The sequence below is a fragment of the Ochotona princeps genome, chromosome 19 (genome assembly GCF_030435755.1).
Source record: "Ochotona princeps isolate mOchPri1 chromosome 19, mOchPri1.hap1, whole genome shotgun sequence".
NCBI lineage: Eukaryota > Metazoa > Chordata > Mammalia > Lagomorpha > Ochotonidae > Ochotona > Ochotona princeps.
In genome coordinates this window covers 2,439,586-2,460,270 of record NC_080850.1, presented here as the reverse complement: position 1 = coordinate 2,460,270, position 20,685 = coordinate 2,439,586, and the positions used below count along the sequence as shown (strand labels likewise).

General features: G+C 41.7%; 1 protein-coding gene across 3 annotated transcripts in view; it reads right to left on the bottom strand.

Annotated features, from left to right (window-relative positions):
* Positions 1 to 20,685, bottom strand: part of UIMC1 (ubiquitin interaction motif containing 1) — a 94,099-nt gene that overhangs the window by 26,605 nt on the left and 46,809 nt on the right. For all 3 annotated transcript variants that reach the window (XM_004587388.3, XM_058677218.1, XM_058677220.1), the window contains 2 exons: positions 15,402 to 15,496; positions 12,399 to 12,552 (listed from right to left, as the gene is read on the bottom strand). In XM_004587388.3, the coding sequence (XP_004587445.2) occupies positions 12,399 to 12,552; positions 15,402 to 15,496 (249 nt within the window). The remainder of the gene's footprint in view (positions 1 to 12,398; positions 12,553 to 15,401; positions 15,497 to 20,685) is intronic.

Below are 20,685 nucleotides of genomic sequence, written 5' to 3'. Positions count from 1 at the left end.
GTCTCTCACATGGGTTCAGGGTCCCAAGAACTTTGCCATCCTCTGCTGCTTTCCCAAGCCATAAACAGAGAGCTGAATTAGAAGTGGAGCAGCTAGGACATGAACTGGCAACTGTAATGGAGTCCTGGCACCACAGGGTGAAGATTATAGCTTGCCTGGTCCAAGTTCTTATTAAAAACATCCTTTCCTTAAATATACATGCATTTTGTTTTATAAGCTGCCCTTGTTACTTTGGTTTCCTCTGGCAAAATATATTTACCCAATTTTGTATAATTTTCTAAAATAAAAGTTATAAACAGCTTCATAAACAAATACTTTGTAATAGCATGGGATTTTAGGTAAATGCTTATGGTACAATATTAGGCAGGGGAAGCCGAAAATAAAACCAGGCTAGAGATGTATCTGAGGATACATTCAAAAGTTCATGGAAAAATGAAATTAAGTTTAGAGGTGCGCATTTAGACTAGCAGTTACACTCTAGAATTTGTCAAATATTTGAGCACTAGAAATTTGATTCTCATCTCTGGTTCCTGATTGCAGCTTCCTGCCAAAGCAGACCCTAGGAAGCAAGAATAATGGATCAAGTACTTGGGTTCCATGTAGCAGATCTGGACTGAGTTCTCAGCTCCCAGCTTCAGCCCAGGAAGCACTCCCACCATGACAGACATTTGAAGAATAAAAAAGCAAGTGGGAGCTCTTTCTGTTCATTTATGCCTCATTATGTCTCTCAATTTTTAAAAATGTTTAATCCAGTGTTTCAAGTTTTTGAAATCTGTGGTTTTTCATACTATGTATTTTTCATAAACATCTTGATGATTTTTCATATATAGGTATACTGCTTTTCCAACCTGCACAAAATAAAGACACATACCAAAAGATATATGGTAGTTTGCTTTTTTAATTCTGATTACTTCTATAAATTCAAAGAGAAAAAAGTATGTTTTTAAGTCATTATGCTATGTCTCAATTTCTTTAAATGTACCATTTTAGGTATCCAGTTCCTGATGACTGCTGAACCAGTTTGCAACTTTGCCCTGAAATCAATGGCAACGCATTCTTTATTCTACTTGCTATCTATCCGCCCTCACACCTTCAATTTTCCATGGATTCTAATAATCTTTCCCTGTTTTAGTATCACTTCTGTTTACAATTAGATCTTTAAGATCAGCACTGCTTCTGTGTTAAGAAATAAAAAGCTCTGACAGTATAGTGGTGAAGAAGGCCTGGTGTAGCCAAGACCAAGTCAACCTACAGTATCCGCAGGTATGTGTGTGGGTCAGGTCTGAGGGCTGGCCGGGTTGGGCTAGGCCACAGCACCCACCAGCATGAGCTGGAACTGGCAGCAAGTCAGTCGGGACAAGGCTACAGCACCTGTCAGCAAATGCCAAAGTGAGACTGGAGCATAGCACCCACCAGCACATGCAAGACCCTGGAGACAGGAGGAGGCCAAGCCTCGTAAAGGGGCTGTTGGGCCATTGCTCCTGCTGGTAAGCATGATAGCTGTAACTTGGAGCAGACCAGGCCAGGCAGGGCTACAAAAACTGAAGGCCTGCATGTGAGCTGGGTCTGAGGGAGAGCCAGGCTGGAATAAGCGATCATATCCATTGGTGCATGCATGAGTCAGAGTTAAGTGCAAGCTAGTCAGGTTTTGCTACAACATCAGCTGGCAAGGGCCAGACTATGGGCAAGTCTTGTCAGACTAGACTGTAGAACCACTTGGAAAGTGTAAGATCTGGGGCTGGGAGTGGGCCTAGTAGGGAAACTCTGGCACCCTTATGATGGGCTGCAGCTCCCACAGGTAAGCATGAGAACCAGGGCTGAGGGTGGGCTTGGCTGGACAGGCAGTAGCACCCACTGGCAAGTGTGAGCTGAATAGTGGGGTCAGTTGGGCTGAGCTAGGCTGCAGTACCCACTGGCATGTATGAAAGCCAAATGGGATGCGGGATAGACTGGTTTGCATTTCAGAACAGTCTGTGCTGCTGACCCCAAAGGCGAAGGCTGGGAGTAGTCGAGATCAGGTCAGTTTACAGTATCCACAGGCATATGTGTAGGTCAGGTCTGCTACACATACAAGCTACACAGACCAGCATGCACAGGAACTGGGGCTGAGTGTGGCCTGGTGGAAGTTATTGGGGGTCATTCTGACTAGGCTGAAATTTCTGCTGGTGTGTGTGAGGGCTGAGTGTGTGGTAAGCAAGGTTACACTAGCCCATACCATCCATTTGGTTTGCACATGATGGGGCTGGAGACAGAACTGATCAGACGACTACAACCAACAATGTGTGTGTAAGCTGTTGCGGGTGATGAGTGAGTCCAACGCTGCACTGGCTGGCACACACACAAGTCAGGTGTGGGGTCACCTCAGGCTTCTTTGGGAACTGTCCCCCACCCAACCAATTGGACCACTAAAAATTTTCAGGAAAGAAAAAAAAATTTAGGAAAGGAAAGAAATTATGCTCAATACTGGGGGGAACATCCTCCAATCAGATTATTCCGCTCTCCTTTCTATTTAACACTTCACCTGGATGACATTATCCTTAGTCATGTCCATGTCGGTTTTTCCATTGAATTGAATAATAAACTTTCTAATTTAGAATAAGCTCAAATCTATAAGATTGCAGGAGTGATTATCAAAGTTCAGAATCAACAGCCATTCGTCTTTACGCTTTCTCCTTACTTCTGCCTGCGATACACACATAAAATGTCTAGAAATACAAAGTCAAAACCATAGTTCAAGAAAAGGCGCTAATGACTATGGAGTCAAAAGGCAAAAGCCTAAACTCTGGTGGTTTTTTTTTTTCCTTTATGATTTATTTACTTCTTTGAAAGGCAGTTATGGGGTTTGGTGTGATCTTCCATCTTCTGGTTCGCTCCCCAAATGACCCCATCAGCCAGGGCTGGGCCAGGCCAAAGCCAGGACCAGGAGCTTCTTTGAGCTTCCCCACAGGGATCCAGAATCCCAAGGACTTGAGCCATTTCCTGCTGCCTTCTCAGGCACATCAGCACCGAGCTGGATGGGATGTGGGTATAGCTGGAGTTCAAACTGGCACCCACACCGGATGCTGGTACAGCAGGCAGTAGATTAACCCTCCAAACCAAGCACCAACCCCAACCTAAATTCTTTTTTTTTTTTTTAAGATTTATTTATTTTATTACAAAGTCAGATATACAGAGAGGAGGAGAGACAGAGAGGAAGATCTTCCGTCCGATGATTCACTCCCCAAGTGAGCCGCAATGGGCCGGTGTGCAACCTCTTCCGGGTCTCCCACGCGGGTGCAGGGTCCCAATGCACTGGGCTGTTCTCAACTGCTTTCCCAGGCCACAAGCAGGGAGCTGGATGGGAAGTGGAGCTGCAGGGATTAGAACCGGCATCCATATGGGATCCCGGGGCGTTCAAGGCAAGGACTTTAGCCACTAGGCCACGCCGCCGGGCCCCTAAATTCTTGATTATATATGAAACTATTTCAAAAGTGTCACGGAAAACAGAATTAAGTTTGGGAAGCGGCATTTAGCATATCGGTTAGGAATCCCACCTCCTGGAATGCCTGGATCCAATTCCTAGCTCTGGCTCCAGCTTCCAACACAGACCCCGTGAGACAGTAGTGTTGACTCCCATCACAAGGTTCCTGCCACTCCTATGGGAGTTTTGGATTATATTACCAGCTCCCACCTTCAAACATGGTAAAACCCCAGTCACTGTGGGTATTTGGAAAATGGACCACCAAACAGGAGTTTTCTCTAAATCTCTAAAATAAACTATTTTAAGAAGGAGATGCTTTAATGTACATTTTTTTTTGTATATGCATTTTTCATGAACTATCTGAAGACCCCTTTCATAGTGTTTTCTGCTATTGCGGCTGAGCTTTTAACTAATCTAACAGAATTCCCAGTAATACTATACAGACATGAGGAGCCAAAGTTAGAAGGGGTTATTATCACTGGAGCCCTTAGGTCCAGCTCTACCTTGACTTCCCAGTAACACATTTCCAACATCTGTATCCAAAGAAGCCCTGTATGATACAGTAAGAATAAACCATTCTTTAAGAAATCTTAAAAAAAAAAAAAAAAAAAACTTTGCAGGCCTGGCACAGTGGCCTAGTGGCTAAGGTTCTCACCTTGAACGCACCAGGATCCCATATGGTTGCCGGTTCTAATCCAAGCATCCCCATTTCCCATCCAACTCCCTGCTTGTGGCCTGGGAAAGCAACAGAGGATGGCCCAAAGCCTTGGGATCCTGCACCTGCGTGGGAGACCTGGAGGAAGTTCCTGGCTTCTGATCAACTCAGCTCCAGTCATTGTGGCTCACTTGGGGAGTGAATAATTGGACAGAAGATCTTCCTCTCTGCATCTCCTCCTCTCTGTATATCTGACTTTCCAATAAAAATAAAAATAACCGGAGAGCGTGGGCTGGGATAGAGACAGACTAGACTATGCAAGGCTACAACACCTGTGTGCTGCATGTGGAATAGATCAGGGAAAAGCCAGGCTGTGGGTTCCCCCTTCTTGGGTCACTAGTCCCGTGGGAGGGCATGAAAACTAGGACGGGGGCTGGGATGGCTAGATAGAGAGGCACTCAACAACACCCGTGAGGGCTGGATGGTTGAGTTGGTTAGATAGAACTAAGCTTTAATACCCATTGACAAGTGCCAGAGCCAAATGGGATGGGGGACAGACTGGTCTTCTGCTACACATACTGGCAAACCAGGGGCAGGCCGGGTGAGGGTTATCGTGGGTCGCCCCAACTAGGCTGCAGCTCCCACTGGTTAGTGTGAGGGCCGAGTACGTGCTGGGCAGAACCAGACTGGACTGCAACACCCATTGGTTCCAGTGCAACTCGGGACTGAAAACAGAACCAACCCAGCAATTGCAACCACCAGCTGATCGGGGTGATGGACTGTGCCGGGCCCTGTGCTTGCTAGAACATGCAAGAAACTAGTCTGGGAATACGTCAAAGTTTCTTTGGAGATCTCCCCAATCGAACTGCTGGACTCAGAACTCTAATCAAGAAAAGACAGAAGACAGAGCAGATCAATCATTCATCTCAGCTACATGTTAGCAGCGAAAAATGGGGCAAACGGAGACTTTATGATGGACCATATCAATCAGTGGACGACCTCATCGAGCGAAACTGGCAGCGATTCATAACTGGAGAACTATTAACACCACTCGAGCACATATCTCAGAGCATGCCCCACATCCGGGACTCGGGGTGGGCGGGAAACCGGGTGGGGCTTCTCCCTCAATATCCTCCTTTACCTCAGATACAAGATGGAAACAATATGGACATAATAGTATTGCCCACTTCCCTATACCCCCTGAACCTTTTTTTTTCTTTTTCTTTCTTTAACTGTAATTAACTATGAAAAGATTGTCAACAACAACACAATAAAATAGATTATAAAAAAAAATAAAATAAAAAAATAAAAATAAATCTTAAAAAAAACTTTGGCCCATATTAACTAATAAAACCCAGTAGCATTTGTCATTCTCCAACTGCCTACCATTTCCTATCACAATGACAACACTGGACTGTTGGCTCTGTGCTGTATAGCCTTCACATCTTCCCACGTACATGTTTCCTGTCTACTGTTCTCTTACATGAATGACCTTTCTCTCAGATTCTAATCACATTTCCTCTGAAACATCACAAGGCTTTATTTGTATATGTCTTAGTAGTTTGGACCTTGTATTAGTTCTTCATGTGCATGTCTCACCTACCCAGCTGAAGTGTTAAGTGAGAGTAAGGGCCATGTCTGATTTGTGTATCATACCACATCCCAGTCTATCCACAAAGCCCACGTCATTTCTATTACATTTATGCTATTTCACAACTGTTAACACCACAGTGGTAGGACACCAATTGCAAGATACTAATTCTAATCATCCTGGGTAACACAAAAACCACAACTGATGCAAATTAGAAGAGAGACTGGAATACAAATTACATCCAAATAGGCAACTACATCAAAAATAAACAATTTTGCCCAGCACGATGGTGTAGTAAAGTCCTCACCTCGCACACGCCGGGATCCCATATGGGCGCCGGTTCTAATCCCGGCAGCCCTGCTTCCCATTCAGCTCTCTGCTTGTGGCCTGGGAAAGTAGTCGAGGATGGCTCAAAGCCTTGGGACCCTGCACCCGCATGGGAGACCCGGAAGAGGTTCCAGGTTCCCGGCATCGGATTGGCGCGGCACTGGTCGTTACGGTCACTTGGGGAGTGAATCATCAGAAGGAAGATCTTCCTCTCTGTCTCTCCTCCTCTCTGTATATCTGCCTTTACAATAAAAAAAATTTTTTGTCTAATTTAAGAAATAAGTCTTACTTACAGATGTTCACATCTTACCTAGTACAGCTCTTGGTCCTTCTCTGTTAGTTCTCAGACAAAATCTATAAGAAGCACCCCTACCGCTCCCAACTTGCCCACCCAGCCACCATCATTCTTCCAAGCAATACTACTGAAGAGAAAACCCACAATGATTCTAAGCCACAACCTTCCATCTGGCCTCAGAGTATATATAAGTATATATAACCCTACGATCTATTTCTCACTAATCTGTTCTTATCGTTTGATTCTTATGCTTTGCTCTGACCAGTCATCAGGCAATACATATTAGCCCATAGAAAGACAAACCTCAAAAAAATTACATAGACAGGAAATAATCGCCCAGTGTGGGGCTGGTGTTGTGGTACATCATGTTAAGCCACGCTTATGATGCTGGCACCCTATATATCAAATTACAGTACTGCTTTGATTCCCTGTTACTCAGCTTCTGATCCAGCTTCCTGCTAATGCATCTGGGAAGGTGGAAGATGACCCAAATAAAAAACCTGCATCCTCGTCACCTACTACATGGACACTCAGATGTAGTTCCTGGCTCCTGATTTTCACCCAGTCCCAACCATTACGCCTATCTGGGGAGTGAACATTAGAGCGCTCTCATTTGTGTGCTTTCTGTGTGTGTGTGTGCGCATGCACATATGTGTGTGTCTATCTTTCGAGTAAATACATGAAATAGACAAAAAAGAATAGCCAAGAATAACGTGAGCTACTATTCATGGAACATCTATCTCATACCAGGCCCAGTGCTAGATAGTTTATAAAATGCCTCTGACACTCACGACAATCCTGTCAGCTTAATTTTGTAAACAATGATCCTGAAAAGAGGTAATTTGTTAAGTATTACCAAATTTACAAACACTACAGTTGAAACTTAAGTGCAGATTCACCTGTTTCAAAACATGTTTCTACCACCCTAGTATACCTCCTCTTGACCCCGAGATTCAGCTTCTACCCTTACCCCCACCCGATTTCCAGAGTCTATATAACTAGCAACATCATCCTTTACTTAAATATGAATTCTTTGATTCCTCCTAAGGTTCACCCCTCTTTTGCTCAGAGGAAAAGCCCAACAGCCCTGTGATTTGTTGAATTAACTCTAGCCTCACTGTTTCTCTCCCTTACTTCCGTACTACAGCCACAATGAAGCCTGTTCATATCTAAGAATTTTTAAATATGCTATTCTCTCTGTAACACACTTTAGTTCTCACCTCAAAATCCTCTTACCATAGGTTGCTGCAAATCAACTGAACGTAGAGCAGCCGTCATGTCAATCAGCACTCACGTATTGGTAGTGCAGGTGGCAGCTTAACCTACTGTGATGGGTTAATGATGCCACCCCCAGGATAATTCTTTTCCTGATTTTCATTATTTTGAAATCTGTCATAGTGTAACACAAGTCTAGAAAATCTCACTTCCTTTAGATACATACTCAAATATCACCTTCTCAACTATACCTTCCCTGACCATTTATTCTTCTTGCTATTCCCAGACCTCAATACTCACTACCCACTTCCTCTTTTTTTTTCTTTACTTTTTTTCCCAAAGCATTTACCATCACTTGACAAAAATGAAAAGTACATACACCTTTATGATTGAGTGCCTCCCATTATTAGGGAAACTCCATTAGAATTGGGCTTTGTAAGTTCTATTCACTATCACTGGTATAAAGTAAGTATTTAATAAATATGTACTACCTTGGGAATTTTATTTTTCTGATGGTTAAATAAAAATGTCTCAAATATTTTTTCTAGAAAACACAGACTAGAGCTTGGCTCAGTGGCTAAATCCTTGCCTTGCAAGTGCTGGGATCCCATATGGGCACCAGTTCTTGTCCAAGTGGCTCTACTTTCCATCTAGCTTCCTGCTGGTGGTCTGGGAAAGCAGTTGAGGATGGCACAAAGCCTTGGGTCCTGGCACCCCTGTGGGAGACCCAGAAGAAGCCCCTGGCTCCTAGTTTTAGACTGGCTCAACTCTGACCATTGTGGACACTTGGGGAGTAAACCAGTGGATGTAGGATCTTTCTCTCTGTCTCTCTTTCACGCTGTAAATCTTATCTGCCTTCCAATAAAAATAAATGAATCTTTTTTAAAAATGCATAGGCAATCTACCTTGCTCTATTTGCAGATTTAACAAATCTCCTCTCAAATAATGCCTTTAACAACATTCCCTCTCCAATTTTTCCAAAGTTCTGAACATAGCCATGTCACTGAACAACTGAGCAGACTGAGACAACTTAACCACAGTGTTGTATTATAATCAAATAAAACTTACAACAAAGTTAATCAGACACATATTTAATGATATGCATAATTGTTATTGTGCCGCACGGTAACTAGGCATAAATGGTAGACACTTCATGTAAATGACTCTAATTACTATTTCTTTTATACAGCCAAACCAAGCATGTCTTGGATCAGCTTCAGGGGAAAACAGAGAGAAGAAAGATGCATATTTAATCCTGGAAGGCATTCCTTTCCTATCCCACCTCTTACGCACTGGGCTAACAACTTCTTAGCCTGGGCCATATGTTTTCAAGCAAAAAACTCTTTCCCTTCCACAATTAGGAGAGGCTTCTTTTTATCACAAATTACTAACAGGCCAGGGACCTGGTCTCTGCCTCCTGTCTCAAAGCCGAGAGGAAACATGAACTTGCTTCTATCTCTGGCAAAGATGACAGGGAACAGAAAAGCTGTGGAAGAAACAAAGTAAAGAGATCAAAGTTCCTGAAGATCTACTATATTCCAGGTACACTAGTAAGTGCTTTGCACAATTCTTCTACTTGCCCAATCCAACCAGACCAGATCCCCAATTCCATTCCCAGGAAAGTAAAGACCACAGTAGAGAGAGGGATAACTCCAGAGAAAACCCCCTGTTCCGAATTCTCACATGATCTGAAGTGTTATTAGCAGGGTGATTTAGGTTAGCATGCTAACAACACTGGGAAAGTTAAAACGAAGCTGTTCTTTAATTGTCCTTTTCTTTGCTTTCTATCTTATATAAACCAAAACCTTTCAAAAGTTTATCCAGACTTACTCTATCTTCACAGCCCAGTCTAAACCCACTCTCTCTGGATCATCATCTTTGTTCACTGCAGTTCTCCTCTGCCACTGCATTCACCATCAGGGACATTCACTGGAATGCCCAATCATTCACTTTGTGTCACCTTGTAACTAATTTCTCACATGCATGTTAGCTCCCTCAATAAAACTAAGCTCCTTGATGGCATAATCTTCTCTTAAACTTTTTATTTTAAAGATTTTGGCCCGACATAGTAGCCTAGTGGCTGAAGTCTTCACCTTGCATGTGTCAGAATCCCATGTGGGCACTTGTTCATATTCTGGCTGCTCCACATCCCTTCCAGCTCCCAGCTTGTGGCCTGGGAAAGCAGTAGAGGACGGCTCAAAGCCTTAGGACCCTGCTCCTGTGTGGGAGACCCAGAAGAATCTACTGGCTCCTAACCTCAGAACGGCTCAGTTCTGGCCACTGTGGCCCCATGGGGAGTGAAGCAACAGATGGAAGATCTTCCTGTCTCCAATAGGAAAGTCTTTTCCAATAGGAAAGTCAGATTTACAGAGAAAAGGAAAATATCCTCTCTCCCTATCCTTCATCATTTGTTATCTGAAAGGCAGAGTGACAGAGAAAGAGGGAAAGCCCAATCTTACATCTGCTAGTTAAATCCCCAAATGGCCTCAGTGGCTGGGACTAGGCTAGCCCAAAGTCAAGACCTTGGAACGCCATCCAAGTCTCCCATTTGAGTGGCAGAGGCTCAAGCGCTCGGGCCATTTTCCACTTCCTTACCAAGAGCATTAGCAGAGAGGGCCCTGGAAGTGCAGCACCTGAGACCCAAACTGGTAACCAAATGAGATACTGGTGTTGCAGGAAGAGGCTCCAGCCCACTGCATCACAATGCCAACTTTTTGTTTAATTATTAGAAAGATTTACAAAGAGAAGGAGATACAGAGACAAAGATCTTCCATCTGCTGGGTAACTCCCTAAGTGGCCACAACATCTGAAGCTGAGCCAATCTGAAGCCAGGAGCCAGGAGCTCCTCCAGGTCTCCCACACGGGTGCAGGGTCCCAAGGCTTTGGGCTGTCCTCGACTGCTTTCCCAGGCCACAAGCAGGGAACTGGATGGGAAGTAGAGCCACCAAGACATAAACTGACCCCATATGGGATTCTGGCACATGCTAGGTGAGGATTTAGCCACTGAGCCATTGCGCAGGGCCCTCAAAAAATGTTTTAAAAGGAATAAATCCTGGTTCTAGTAGTAAAAGTCTTCATTTGGTTTGAAAAAATTCAGAAACCAGTCTGAATCAATTTCACCAGAAAGTATTTGGATGGTGGGCTCCCTCACCACACTCCAGTACAGAAGAACACACTTAAAAGCAACTATCACACGGCTGAAAGATACATAATGAATGCCCAAGCTAGCAGAGTTTAGTATGGGAGGCCTAAGTAGGAGCTACCCTATGCTACTCTTTTACTAAAGACCCTGACTGAACGGAGATCCTCCATTCCTACAGCTCAAATGCGCATTTAGTTCTTAATCCCATTTATCTACGGACTTCAATGTTGTTAACTCACTGATTCAGATGACAACAACCAGCTGTGTAAGTGTGCTGACTAAGGAGGATAAGAAACACCTTACTTCTCTATTCATTAAGTGTTCAGTCCTAAAATTCTTACAGACATTCGTACTCTCAGCCAAAAACTTTAGACTAAAGAGCTATGTCAAATTAAAACTGAATCCAAACTTTAGTTCTTCAGTGCTCTTTCCACATCCCACATCTGAATGTTTGGGTCCAATTTGTGCTCCAGCTGTGAATTTCAGCTTCCTGCCAATACAGACCATGGGAAGCAGCAGTGGTATCTCAAGTGATTGCCTTCCTTCACATTCTTCAATTCACATCCCCCCTGGGAGACCTAGAATGGAATTCCCCTTACCAGGTTCAGCTAAGGCCAAGTCTTGGCTATGGCAGGCATTAGAGAATCAATCAGCAGACACCACACAAACTTTTTAAAAAGGAGCTGCCGACCCAGTTCAGCTATGCAATTTTCATCGTATTTAAAATACTACAACGCTATGCATTAAAACCCTTAAAAACAAATACAAAATCTACGACCTGGTGAATCACAATTAGTAAAACAGTAGCTAAGTACTTTCTACATTCCAAACACTAGGCTAAGCATGTTTAAGTACCACAAAAACCGATTAATTATTATTACACAAAAAGGGAAGCTTGGAAACAAGCAAAGTAAGTGACAATGGTGGGATTTAATTTCAATTCATTATCCAAAACTTTTTTTGCTACCACCCTATAACAGGAACATAACCTTGGTAAATAAGTCCCAAATACACCAGCATTTTTAGACATAAGAGGCTCAATTACATGGCAATTTTAAGTATTTTTAAATACACAGTAGTTACGTAAATGTAGCCAAGACACCTAACAGAATATTATGTAGCCATTAAAAATACAAATAAAACAGTAATATAGGAAAAAGCATATAAATAGAAAGCACAGAATATAAAATTTTACAGTTAAACAACCAAAAAAATTATATAACGCACATGAAAGATCTAAATTTACTGCTAAATTAAAAAGGTTAAGTTGCAGAACATTTACAAGAGTACTTTCAAAAGTACACGAAAAATTCATACTATGAAATAATTTGTACAAATTTCATTTTTTAACCAAAATAAAATTTGCTTTTTAATTCATTTTTGCCACTACTGCAAGATCCACTTACCTTGTAACTGACTTTTGACCTACTTATAGCCAAGGATAAATTGAAAATAAATACTTTAGATTTTTTCCTTCTATCTCTGCTGACATATATGTAAAAGGCAAAAGATTTACACAATTTGAAGAGAAATCAGAGTATCCTGCTGAGGTATATATAACATCTGCCAAAAGTGATAAGGAGTATAAAGTACTAGAAAATTAGACAATTACAACTGTAAGGAAGAGCTGTATGATTCCCCCACATTACATGGTACAGGATTACAAAACCACCACACACATAAAACAGTTTGGCTATTCTGATGAACCTTTACCTGTGTCACGCACCACCAGACCATTGCAGAACATGGCATGTCGCTCAATCTTTGCAGGAGGGAAGCCTTGGTCACACAGCGGACAGGAGACCTGGCTACTGGATGGCATGGCAAAAGCAGGTACTTCCTTCTTGGTATCTTCCCTTTTACCAACCTAAAGAACAGGACAAACAGCTATTTTAACAATCTTCATTTATAAAACATATTTTCCCCTAAAGACCTATAAGAGATCCCAACCTATATTTTAAGAGACCATCAAGTACTTGAGGGTGATTGGTTATAGGACCCTCCCCAACAAAGGATGACCAAGATCCCTGTATTAAATGCAGTCTTATTTGCATTTAACTTGTAGCCTCTGTATACCTCAAATCATCTCTAGATAACTTACTACATATCAAATAGAATGTTTATGCTATACAGTTATTATACTGTCCAGAGAGTAGTCAGAAAATATGTACATGTTTAGTATAGATGCAAACATCACAGGCCTAACTATATTTTCAATCTGTAGTTGGCTGAAACCATAGTTGAAAATGTCATACCACTAAGACATACTTTCTGCATATAATAAAAGTGTTATCAACCAGTACTCACTTGCATAAATCCAAAAATATGATAAATCTTTTAGACAACGAATAGTCCTGAAGCCAATCTCAAGCCCTTTCTCTTATCCTCTCAACATCTTATATCACCACTCTTCCTATAGCTAACAGTCTCTCAGAGGCAGTTTTATTTTACTTGCACAGTTTGGTATGAGCCAAGAACTCTGCAGTGATTAACTCAACACTATGTGTGAGCACTGCAGCACTACTGCCTAACACTTGCTTTAAAGACAACATGTCCTATCAAATCAATGTCCTGCATAGCCAGTGCTTCCATTTAAGAGCAAAGAGCATTCTAGGCGGTCATTACACCTGACTACTAGGGGAAAAAATAAACATTCTTCTGGGCTGAGAATTAAACATAACAAAAAATGCAATGAATAAAAATTTTACTTCTGATCCATCTGGGGTTTTTGTTTTGTCGTATCTTGATTTCTAAGTTTAGGCCATCCTTAACTGTATTGCTTGAGTATGATCAAGGAGAGAAGAAAATAAGTCAACCAAATACCCAGTAAAATCATTTTTATGCCTGCCAAAAAAGTCCTGTCCTTGACTAAACATATATTCTAAAGGTGGAAAAATACATGAGAGAAGAACTAACAGTGAGTGAGTTCTAATATTAGGTTCTGACAAGCATTTCCACATCCATCCCTCTAAACATCTTAAGAGATATATGTATCATATCAGCTGCAGTGTACAGAAGGGAAAACTGAAGCTTGAAAGGCAAAGTACCCTGCTGATTCCAAAGTTAGTAAGTGGATAACCCAGGCCTTCCTGTCATTAAGACCCTCGGTAATTCTACACTATGCTGTGGTTCACATAACAAACTTCGCTTCTGCTTTGTTTCTGGAAGCTGATGGCTCCATCTATCAGGAGACTGTCTAGTTCCATTACTCTCTCTAGGAAGTAGGGACAGTTATCTAAGTGGAAATTTCCAGTGCTCTTTATTCCAAGCTTAATAACAGAACTTCTTACGAAGGTCCCTCTGTTCAAAAATTTTAAGCACTTTTGAAACAAACCTATTTGAGTTGGGGTGGGGAAAGGAGGCAAGGGAGCTAAAGGGCATTCCTTAAGGTTTGTGAGGACTCTCGAATTACTGAAAGTTAGTGATGATGAGTCACAGCTTCGATAAACTTTTGTTGCTTTGCTCCTTTCTTACTCTTTTAGACCAAAAGTTTTGTCCTCGATGATCTCCTCCTCCCTTCCTCTGCTCCACCTTCTTGCTGCCCCCGGCCTGAGCCTGTTTCTTGGGGGGCATTGAGAGGCAGGGAGCACTGGCCAGACTGGGACGTAGCTGGAGACCAGCGTAGGATCAGACCTTGCGGCGGGAGCAAGAGGGAGAGCCGGGCGCCACCGCCAGACCACACGGAAGGTGCCTCCCCTTATTTGTTTTTATGGCCTAAAAGCCTAAAACAATGACTGACAAGTATATAAACTATAATATCTACCCAATAAATGAACAAAATTGTTGATTTATTTTCCCAGCAACACAAAGTAATTCCTGGTAGTTATGTTGTTTTACTAAACAAGAAAAATTTCTACTGAAAATCTTAATCAGAAGTGTAAACCTGTATCTTTCAGCTTTATGGTTATCATCACATACATAAAGTTAGGAGAGGTAATGATGCAAATACATGTGCTTATTCTATTATGCAACTATGTTGACTTTCTGATTACATCTAGAAATTTGGGGTAGAACATGTGTTTCTGTCAAGATATAAATAAAGTGATTTTCCCCCAAGACTATTCATCCACTGCTTAAGAGTACATAATTAAAAATGCCCTAGAATTTTGGAAACAAACCTGTGTTCAAATTCTAGTTCTACTATTAGTAACAAATAGAGCAAATCTGAATATCCTGGGACCAGTGTTGTGGCACTGTGAACTAAGGTGCCATGTGGGATGACAGCATCTCCTATCAGAGTGCCAATTTGACTCCCACTGCCCCACTTCCACTCCAGCTTCCTGCTAATGTGCCTGGCAAGGCAGTTGCTGAGGGTCCAAGGAATTGGGCCCTTGCTATCCATGTGGGAAATCAGGTGCAGTCTCTGGCTTCAGCCTGGCCCAGACCTGGCAGTTGTCGTCATTTTGGGAAGGGAACAAATAGACACATGTCTCTAGCTTTCAAAAATATAAAACTTTCTAAAATTTATTCAAAATAATAAACCTTTGTTTTCCCATTTATAATTGAAATATTAATACACACATATTTAAGAGGTAGTAACCATTATTATCATTAGAAACATGCCGATCCAATCTAACCATTAGTTTTCTTTGTTGCATAGATATTCCAAAAGCTAAAACCCTCTGCCCTAATCTTCTCAATCAAGAAAAACATTTTATCAGAAGGACTACTAACAGAAAGAAACCACTGAGAAAAACTACAGAGCAGAATATTCACCTTCTCTGTTATTCTGATTTCATCCGGGTTTTCTTTGTTATCTGGAGAGATTTCTCTTTCAAGGTCAAGAATTTCAGGGGAACTTGGCTGTGTCTCTGTAATTTAAAAAATTCTTTGTTAAAATATCATTAACTTTTGTCTTTCCATAATTAAAAAACAAGTACCCATTTTTCCCTCAAGTTTAGGGTATGATAATGTTGTAGTAGCAATAGAATTCTAATTTATTTCTTCTTAAAGCTTCACTAGGGAATAATCTACATACAATAGAATTCACCGATGTTCAATACACAGTTTAGTAAGTTTTAAAGATCATATAGCATTTATACATAGTGCCACTTATACGACGTAACCACTAATGAAGATATAAAATATTTGCAGCACCCCAAATGTTCTCTTGTGCTCCTTTGTATTCAATCCAGCATCACTGTGCAATAACCAATCTCCTCCATATCCCTATGGTTGTGCCTTTTCTAGAATGTCATATTAAGTGGAATCTCATAGTGTAGAGTCTATATACTATGTGAGCTTCCCTCAGTATAGTAACTCTGAAGTTCACCCATTGTTACTACATACATCAGAAATTGATGCTTTTCATTGTTGAGTAGTACTCCAATGTTAGATATACCACAATGTGTGTATCCAGTTGGCTGTTTGGCTTATTTCCACCATAGTTCTAAAGCATATCAATTTTGACAGGGAAAAAAACCTGCCAATGTGCTGAGATGAAAAAAAGAAAAAGCTACAGGGCCCGGCGGTGTGGCCTAGCGGCTGAAGTCCTTGCCTTGAAAGCCCCAGGATCCCATATGGGCGCCGGTTCTAATCCCGGCAGCTCCACTTCCCATCCAGCTCCCTGCTTGTGGCCTGGAAAAGCAGTTGAGGACGGCCCAGTGCATTGGGACCCTGCACCCGCGTGGGAGACCTGGAAGAGGTTCCTGGTTCCTGGCTTCGGATCGGCACGCATCGGCCCATTGCGGCTCACTTGGGGAGTGAATCATTGGATGGAAGATCTTCCTCTCTGTCTCTCCTCCTCTCTGTATATCTGGCTGTAATAAAATGAATAAGTCTTTAAAAAAAAAAGCTACATAAAACTGAAATTGGGACCAGAATAGAATTCTAGGCATAAATGCCTTACTTTAATATATTCTTTAGAAATTTTTAACTACTTTTGTTCATTTTGTTTGAAAGTCAGAGAGGCAGAGAGAAACCCTGCCATCCCAACCCCCCACTAAATTTTTTTGAAACACACAGAAAGATATTCTACCTGTTGGTTCACTCCCTAAATGCCTGCAGCAGCTTGGGCTGAGCCATGCCACAATCAGGAGACAGGTACTCAGTCAAAGTTTCCCAGGAGAGGCAAGGACACAAGTACTTGAGACATCTGACTGCTGCCTCCCAGGGTACACATTAGCATGAAGCCACAATAAAACCACAGAAACCAGGACTTAACCACACATTCTAATATGAGATATGGGCATCCCAAGCAGTTTAATCACTGTGCCAAACATCTGTCCTAATTTAATCTTTGTAATTAAAAAAAAAGAGAGAAGGGGGAAAGAGACAAAGTGATCTTTCATCTACAGGTTAACTTCCCGAATAGTTGCACAGCCAAGGCTGGACTTTCCCTGTGCCCAAGAGTCCATAACTCCACCCAAGTCTCTCATGTGCACCACAATGGCCACCTCTTTTTTACTGTGTTTTAATACTTCACAGTGTTTATGAAAATTGAATACATACACATACAGATTTCACCATCTTGCTGGCAAACAGATTATACTGCAGAAATTTAAAAATCTTCGTCAAGCTTCTCTACAACATTATCAAGGACTTCCAGTCCATTAGAAAAATAGGAGACATGCGCTACTTGCAGTACTACAGCAATTGAAAATCTTCACTTGGAGCTGGTGTTGTGAAACAAAGCATTAAACCACTTTCTGCAACACTGGCCTCTCATGTGGGTGCTGGTTCAAGTCCCAGCTACTGCACTTGCAATCCAAACACCTGCTAATACACTTGGGAAAGCAGTGGAAGATGGCACAAGTACTGGAACCTCTGCCACCCAAATGGGAAACTCAGGAGCAAGCTCCTGGCTTCAAATTGGCCCAGATCTTGATTCGTAATCATTTGGGGACTAAACCAACAAATAGAAGATCTATCTCTCCCTTTCTAACTCTTCCTTTTAAACTAATAAAATAAATCTTCCAAAAGAAGAAAAAAAGCTCATCAATTAAGCTTTCTGTGAATAGCTGAATGCTCAACTATAAAAACAAATTAAGGCATTAACTCCTTGGAAATAGGCATCCAGCACCAGGCATAGCATAGACACTTAAAAAAAAAAACAGCATCTGGGCCCGGCGGCGTGGCCTAGCGGCTAAAGTCCTCGCCTTGAATGCAATGGGATCCCATATGGGCGCCGGTTCTAATCCCGGCAGCTCCACTTCCCATCCAGCTCCCTGCCTGTGGCCTGGGAAAGCAGACGAGGACGGCCCAATGCATTGGGACACTGCACCCACGTGGGAGACCGGAAGAGGTTCCTGGTTCCTGGCTTCGGATTGGCGCGCATCGACCCGTTGGGGCTCACTTGGGGAGTGAATCATCGGATGGAAGATCTTCCTCTCTGTCTCTCCTCCTCTCTGTATATCCGGCTTTCCAATAATAATAAAATCTTTTAAAAAAAACAGCATCTGGGCCTGGCGGTGTGGCCTAGCGGCTAAAGTCCTCGCCTTGAAAGCCCCAGGATCCCATATGGGCGCCGGTTCTAAACCCAGCAGCTCCACTTCCCATCCAGCTCCCTGCTTGTGGTCTGGGAAAGAAGTCGAGGACGGCCCAATGCATTGGGACACTGCACCCACATGGGAGACCTGGAAGAGGTTCCTGGTTCCCAGCTTCGGATCGGCACGCATCGGCCTGTTGCAGCTCACTTGGGGAGTGAATCATCGGATGGAAGTTCTTCCTCTCTGTCTCTCCTCCTCTGTGTATATCTGGCTGTAATAAAAATGAATAAATCTTTAAAAAAAAAAAAACAGCATCTGATAAAGTAATGCTAAAAAGATAATGTAGTTTTTAATATCAGATCACTGAAAACTGTAACAAACATGAAAGAAAATGAAAAAGCACTACCATTTAAACTACTGACACAATCTGTGCTCTATTCATTCAGAACAAATTTCCTCCAACAAATTAGATGCATAACTCTGAATTATATATTAAAAAGAACTCCAATCATAGAAACTTAGTGCTACTAAAATACAAGTTTGTACCTACTGCTACAAAAATACACCTTTGGTAAGCTAAGTTTGTGAATACACAATTTTACAGTTCCACTTCGCTTATTGCTAGTTCGTGAATTTTGATCTGTATGGCATGTTCTTGATGGGTGAAATACACATATCCAGTGCATTCTTGGGGGAACAAGTGAACGGATGAGTGGGTTTGTTTTGGTGTTCTCAGATTATAAAGACAGCACTTTCAGCACACATCAGAGTATTTTGCAAACCATTTTTATACAGATTAGGAGCTCTACTTTATGTAAGAGTTCATGGAATGATGTAAATTTTAAGCCCCATGGAACAAATACTGAGTGCCTACCAAATGTAAGACTTCTTCACTCAGATTAAAATCATACTTTGTATTGTTTGCAGTACGTGAACTTTATGTTTGAAAACAAATTCTTATATTTAAATCTTTTTCTGTTGTTAGAGTTTATCATTGTATACTATCACCCAGTTAATTTGTGTTCAGTTTTTAAAATGAAGATATAATTTACTCTTCCATTTTTGAAAATAAAATTCCATTTTTGAAAATAAAATTCTGCTAAAATTATTTAACATTAAATGTGGTAGAAATTGGTTTTCAAGTTTAAAGTGTATAAAAAGTTATTTAACTTTTCATCCTCATTTTTAATCAGTTGATATTGATGAGAAACATACACTTGGCTGAAAATATTTTTGCATTTCAGCACATTGAGTTAAATAAAGCTATTTCTACTTATTCAAAAAAAAAAGAACTCCAGGTCCCAACACTAAGGCTTAATGGCTAAATCCTCACCTTACAATCACCAGGATTCCACATAGGTACTGGTTCTAATCCCGGCTGCTCTACTTCCCAGCTCCCTGCTGTGGTCTGGGAAAGCAGTGGAGGATGTCCTAAAGTCTTGGGACCCTTTACCCACATGGGAGGCACAATGGGGGCTCCTGCTTCCTGGTTTCAGTTCAGCTCAGCTCTGGCCATTGCGGCCTGTTGGGGATGAACCACTGCATGAAGATCTTCCTGTCTTTGCTTCTCCCTATAAATCTGATCTGCCTTTCCATTAAAAATAAATAAATCTTTAAAAATCAATAAATAAAAATTTTAAAAACAAAAACAAACTCAGGGCTTTAATTTTATGGAGAAATGGTCTCTTAGTAAAATTATCAAAATCTTTCGCAACTTCATCTAGAAGTGGTTTATATTAGCAAACAACTGGACTTCAGCAGCAGCAGAAGAATAACGACAGCAAGTCACAATCATAATGCCTCCTAACTTCAGTTATGAAGCATTTGTTTTTCCTTCTCTTATTAACTAAGATTTCCCAAAGCATTGTATCTGCAGGTTTCTGCTGGGAGAACCAATGGTGACATCACATGCCATCATCCTAAGCAGAAGACTGATTCCTCAGAAGGATAAAGCTTTCTTTTCACTAGACAGCACAGCATTCTTGAATGCTCCTATCAGAGCAATTGTTGTGGGATTTGTTATCTGGTGTACCTTCAAAATAAAGACATATTTGTTTTCAGGCCAGCATGATAGCTCAACTGCTAATCTTCCACCTGTAAATACCAGCATCCCATATGGGTGCCGATTTATGTCCTAACTGCTCCATTTCTGCTCCAACTTTCTGCTTTGAGCCTGGGAAAGCAGTACAGGATGGCCCACATGGATACAGGGATGCAAGGACTTGAGCATACCTTTGCTGTTTTCCTAGTCCGAAAGCAGGAAGCTGCACAGGAAGTGGAGCAACCGGGACATGAACCAGCACCCATATGGGATGCCAGTTTTGCCAGTAGAGGACTAGCCTACTACTCTTCGATCTCAGCTCAGGTAGTAATGTTACTGCCTGACATTAGGCAGTAATACAATTAAAACACATACTAAATGAATTAAGGAACCTCTTTCAATAAAAAAAAATACAAATTTTGAAAGCAAAAAACATCAGGGTCAGAGTTGTGGTACAACAGCTTAAGCCACTGCATCCCAACTGGGTGCCCTTTGAGTCCCAGATGCTCCATTTTCAATCCAGTTACCTACT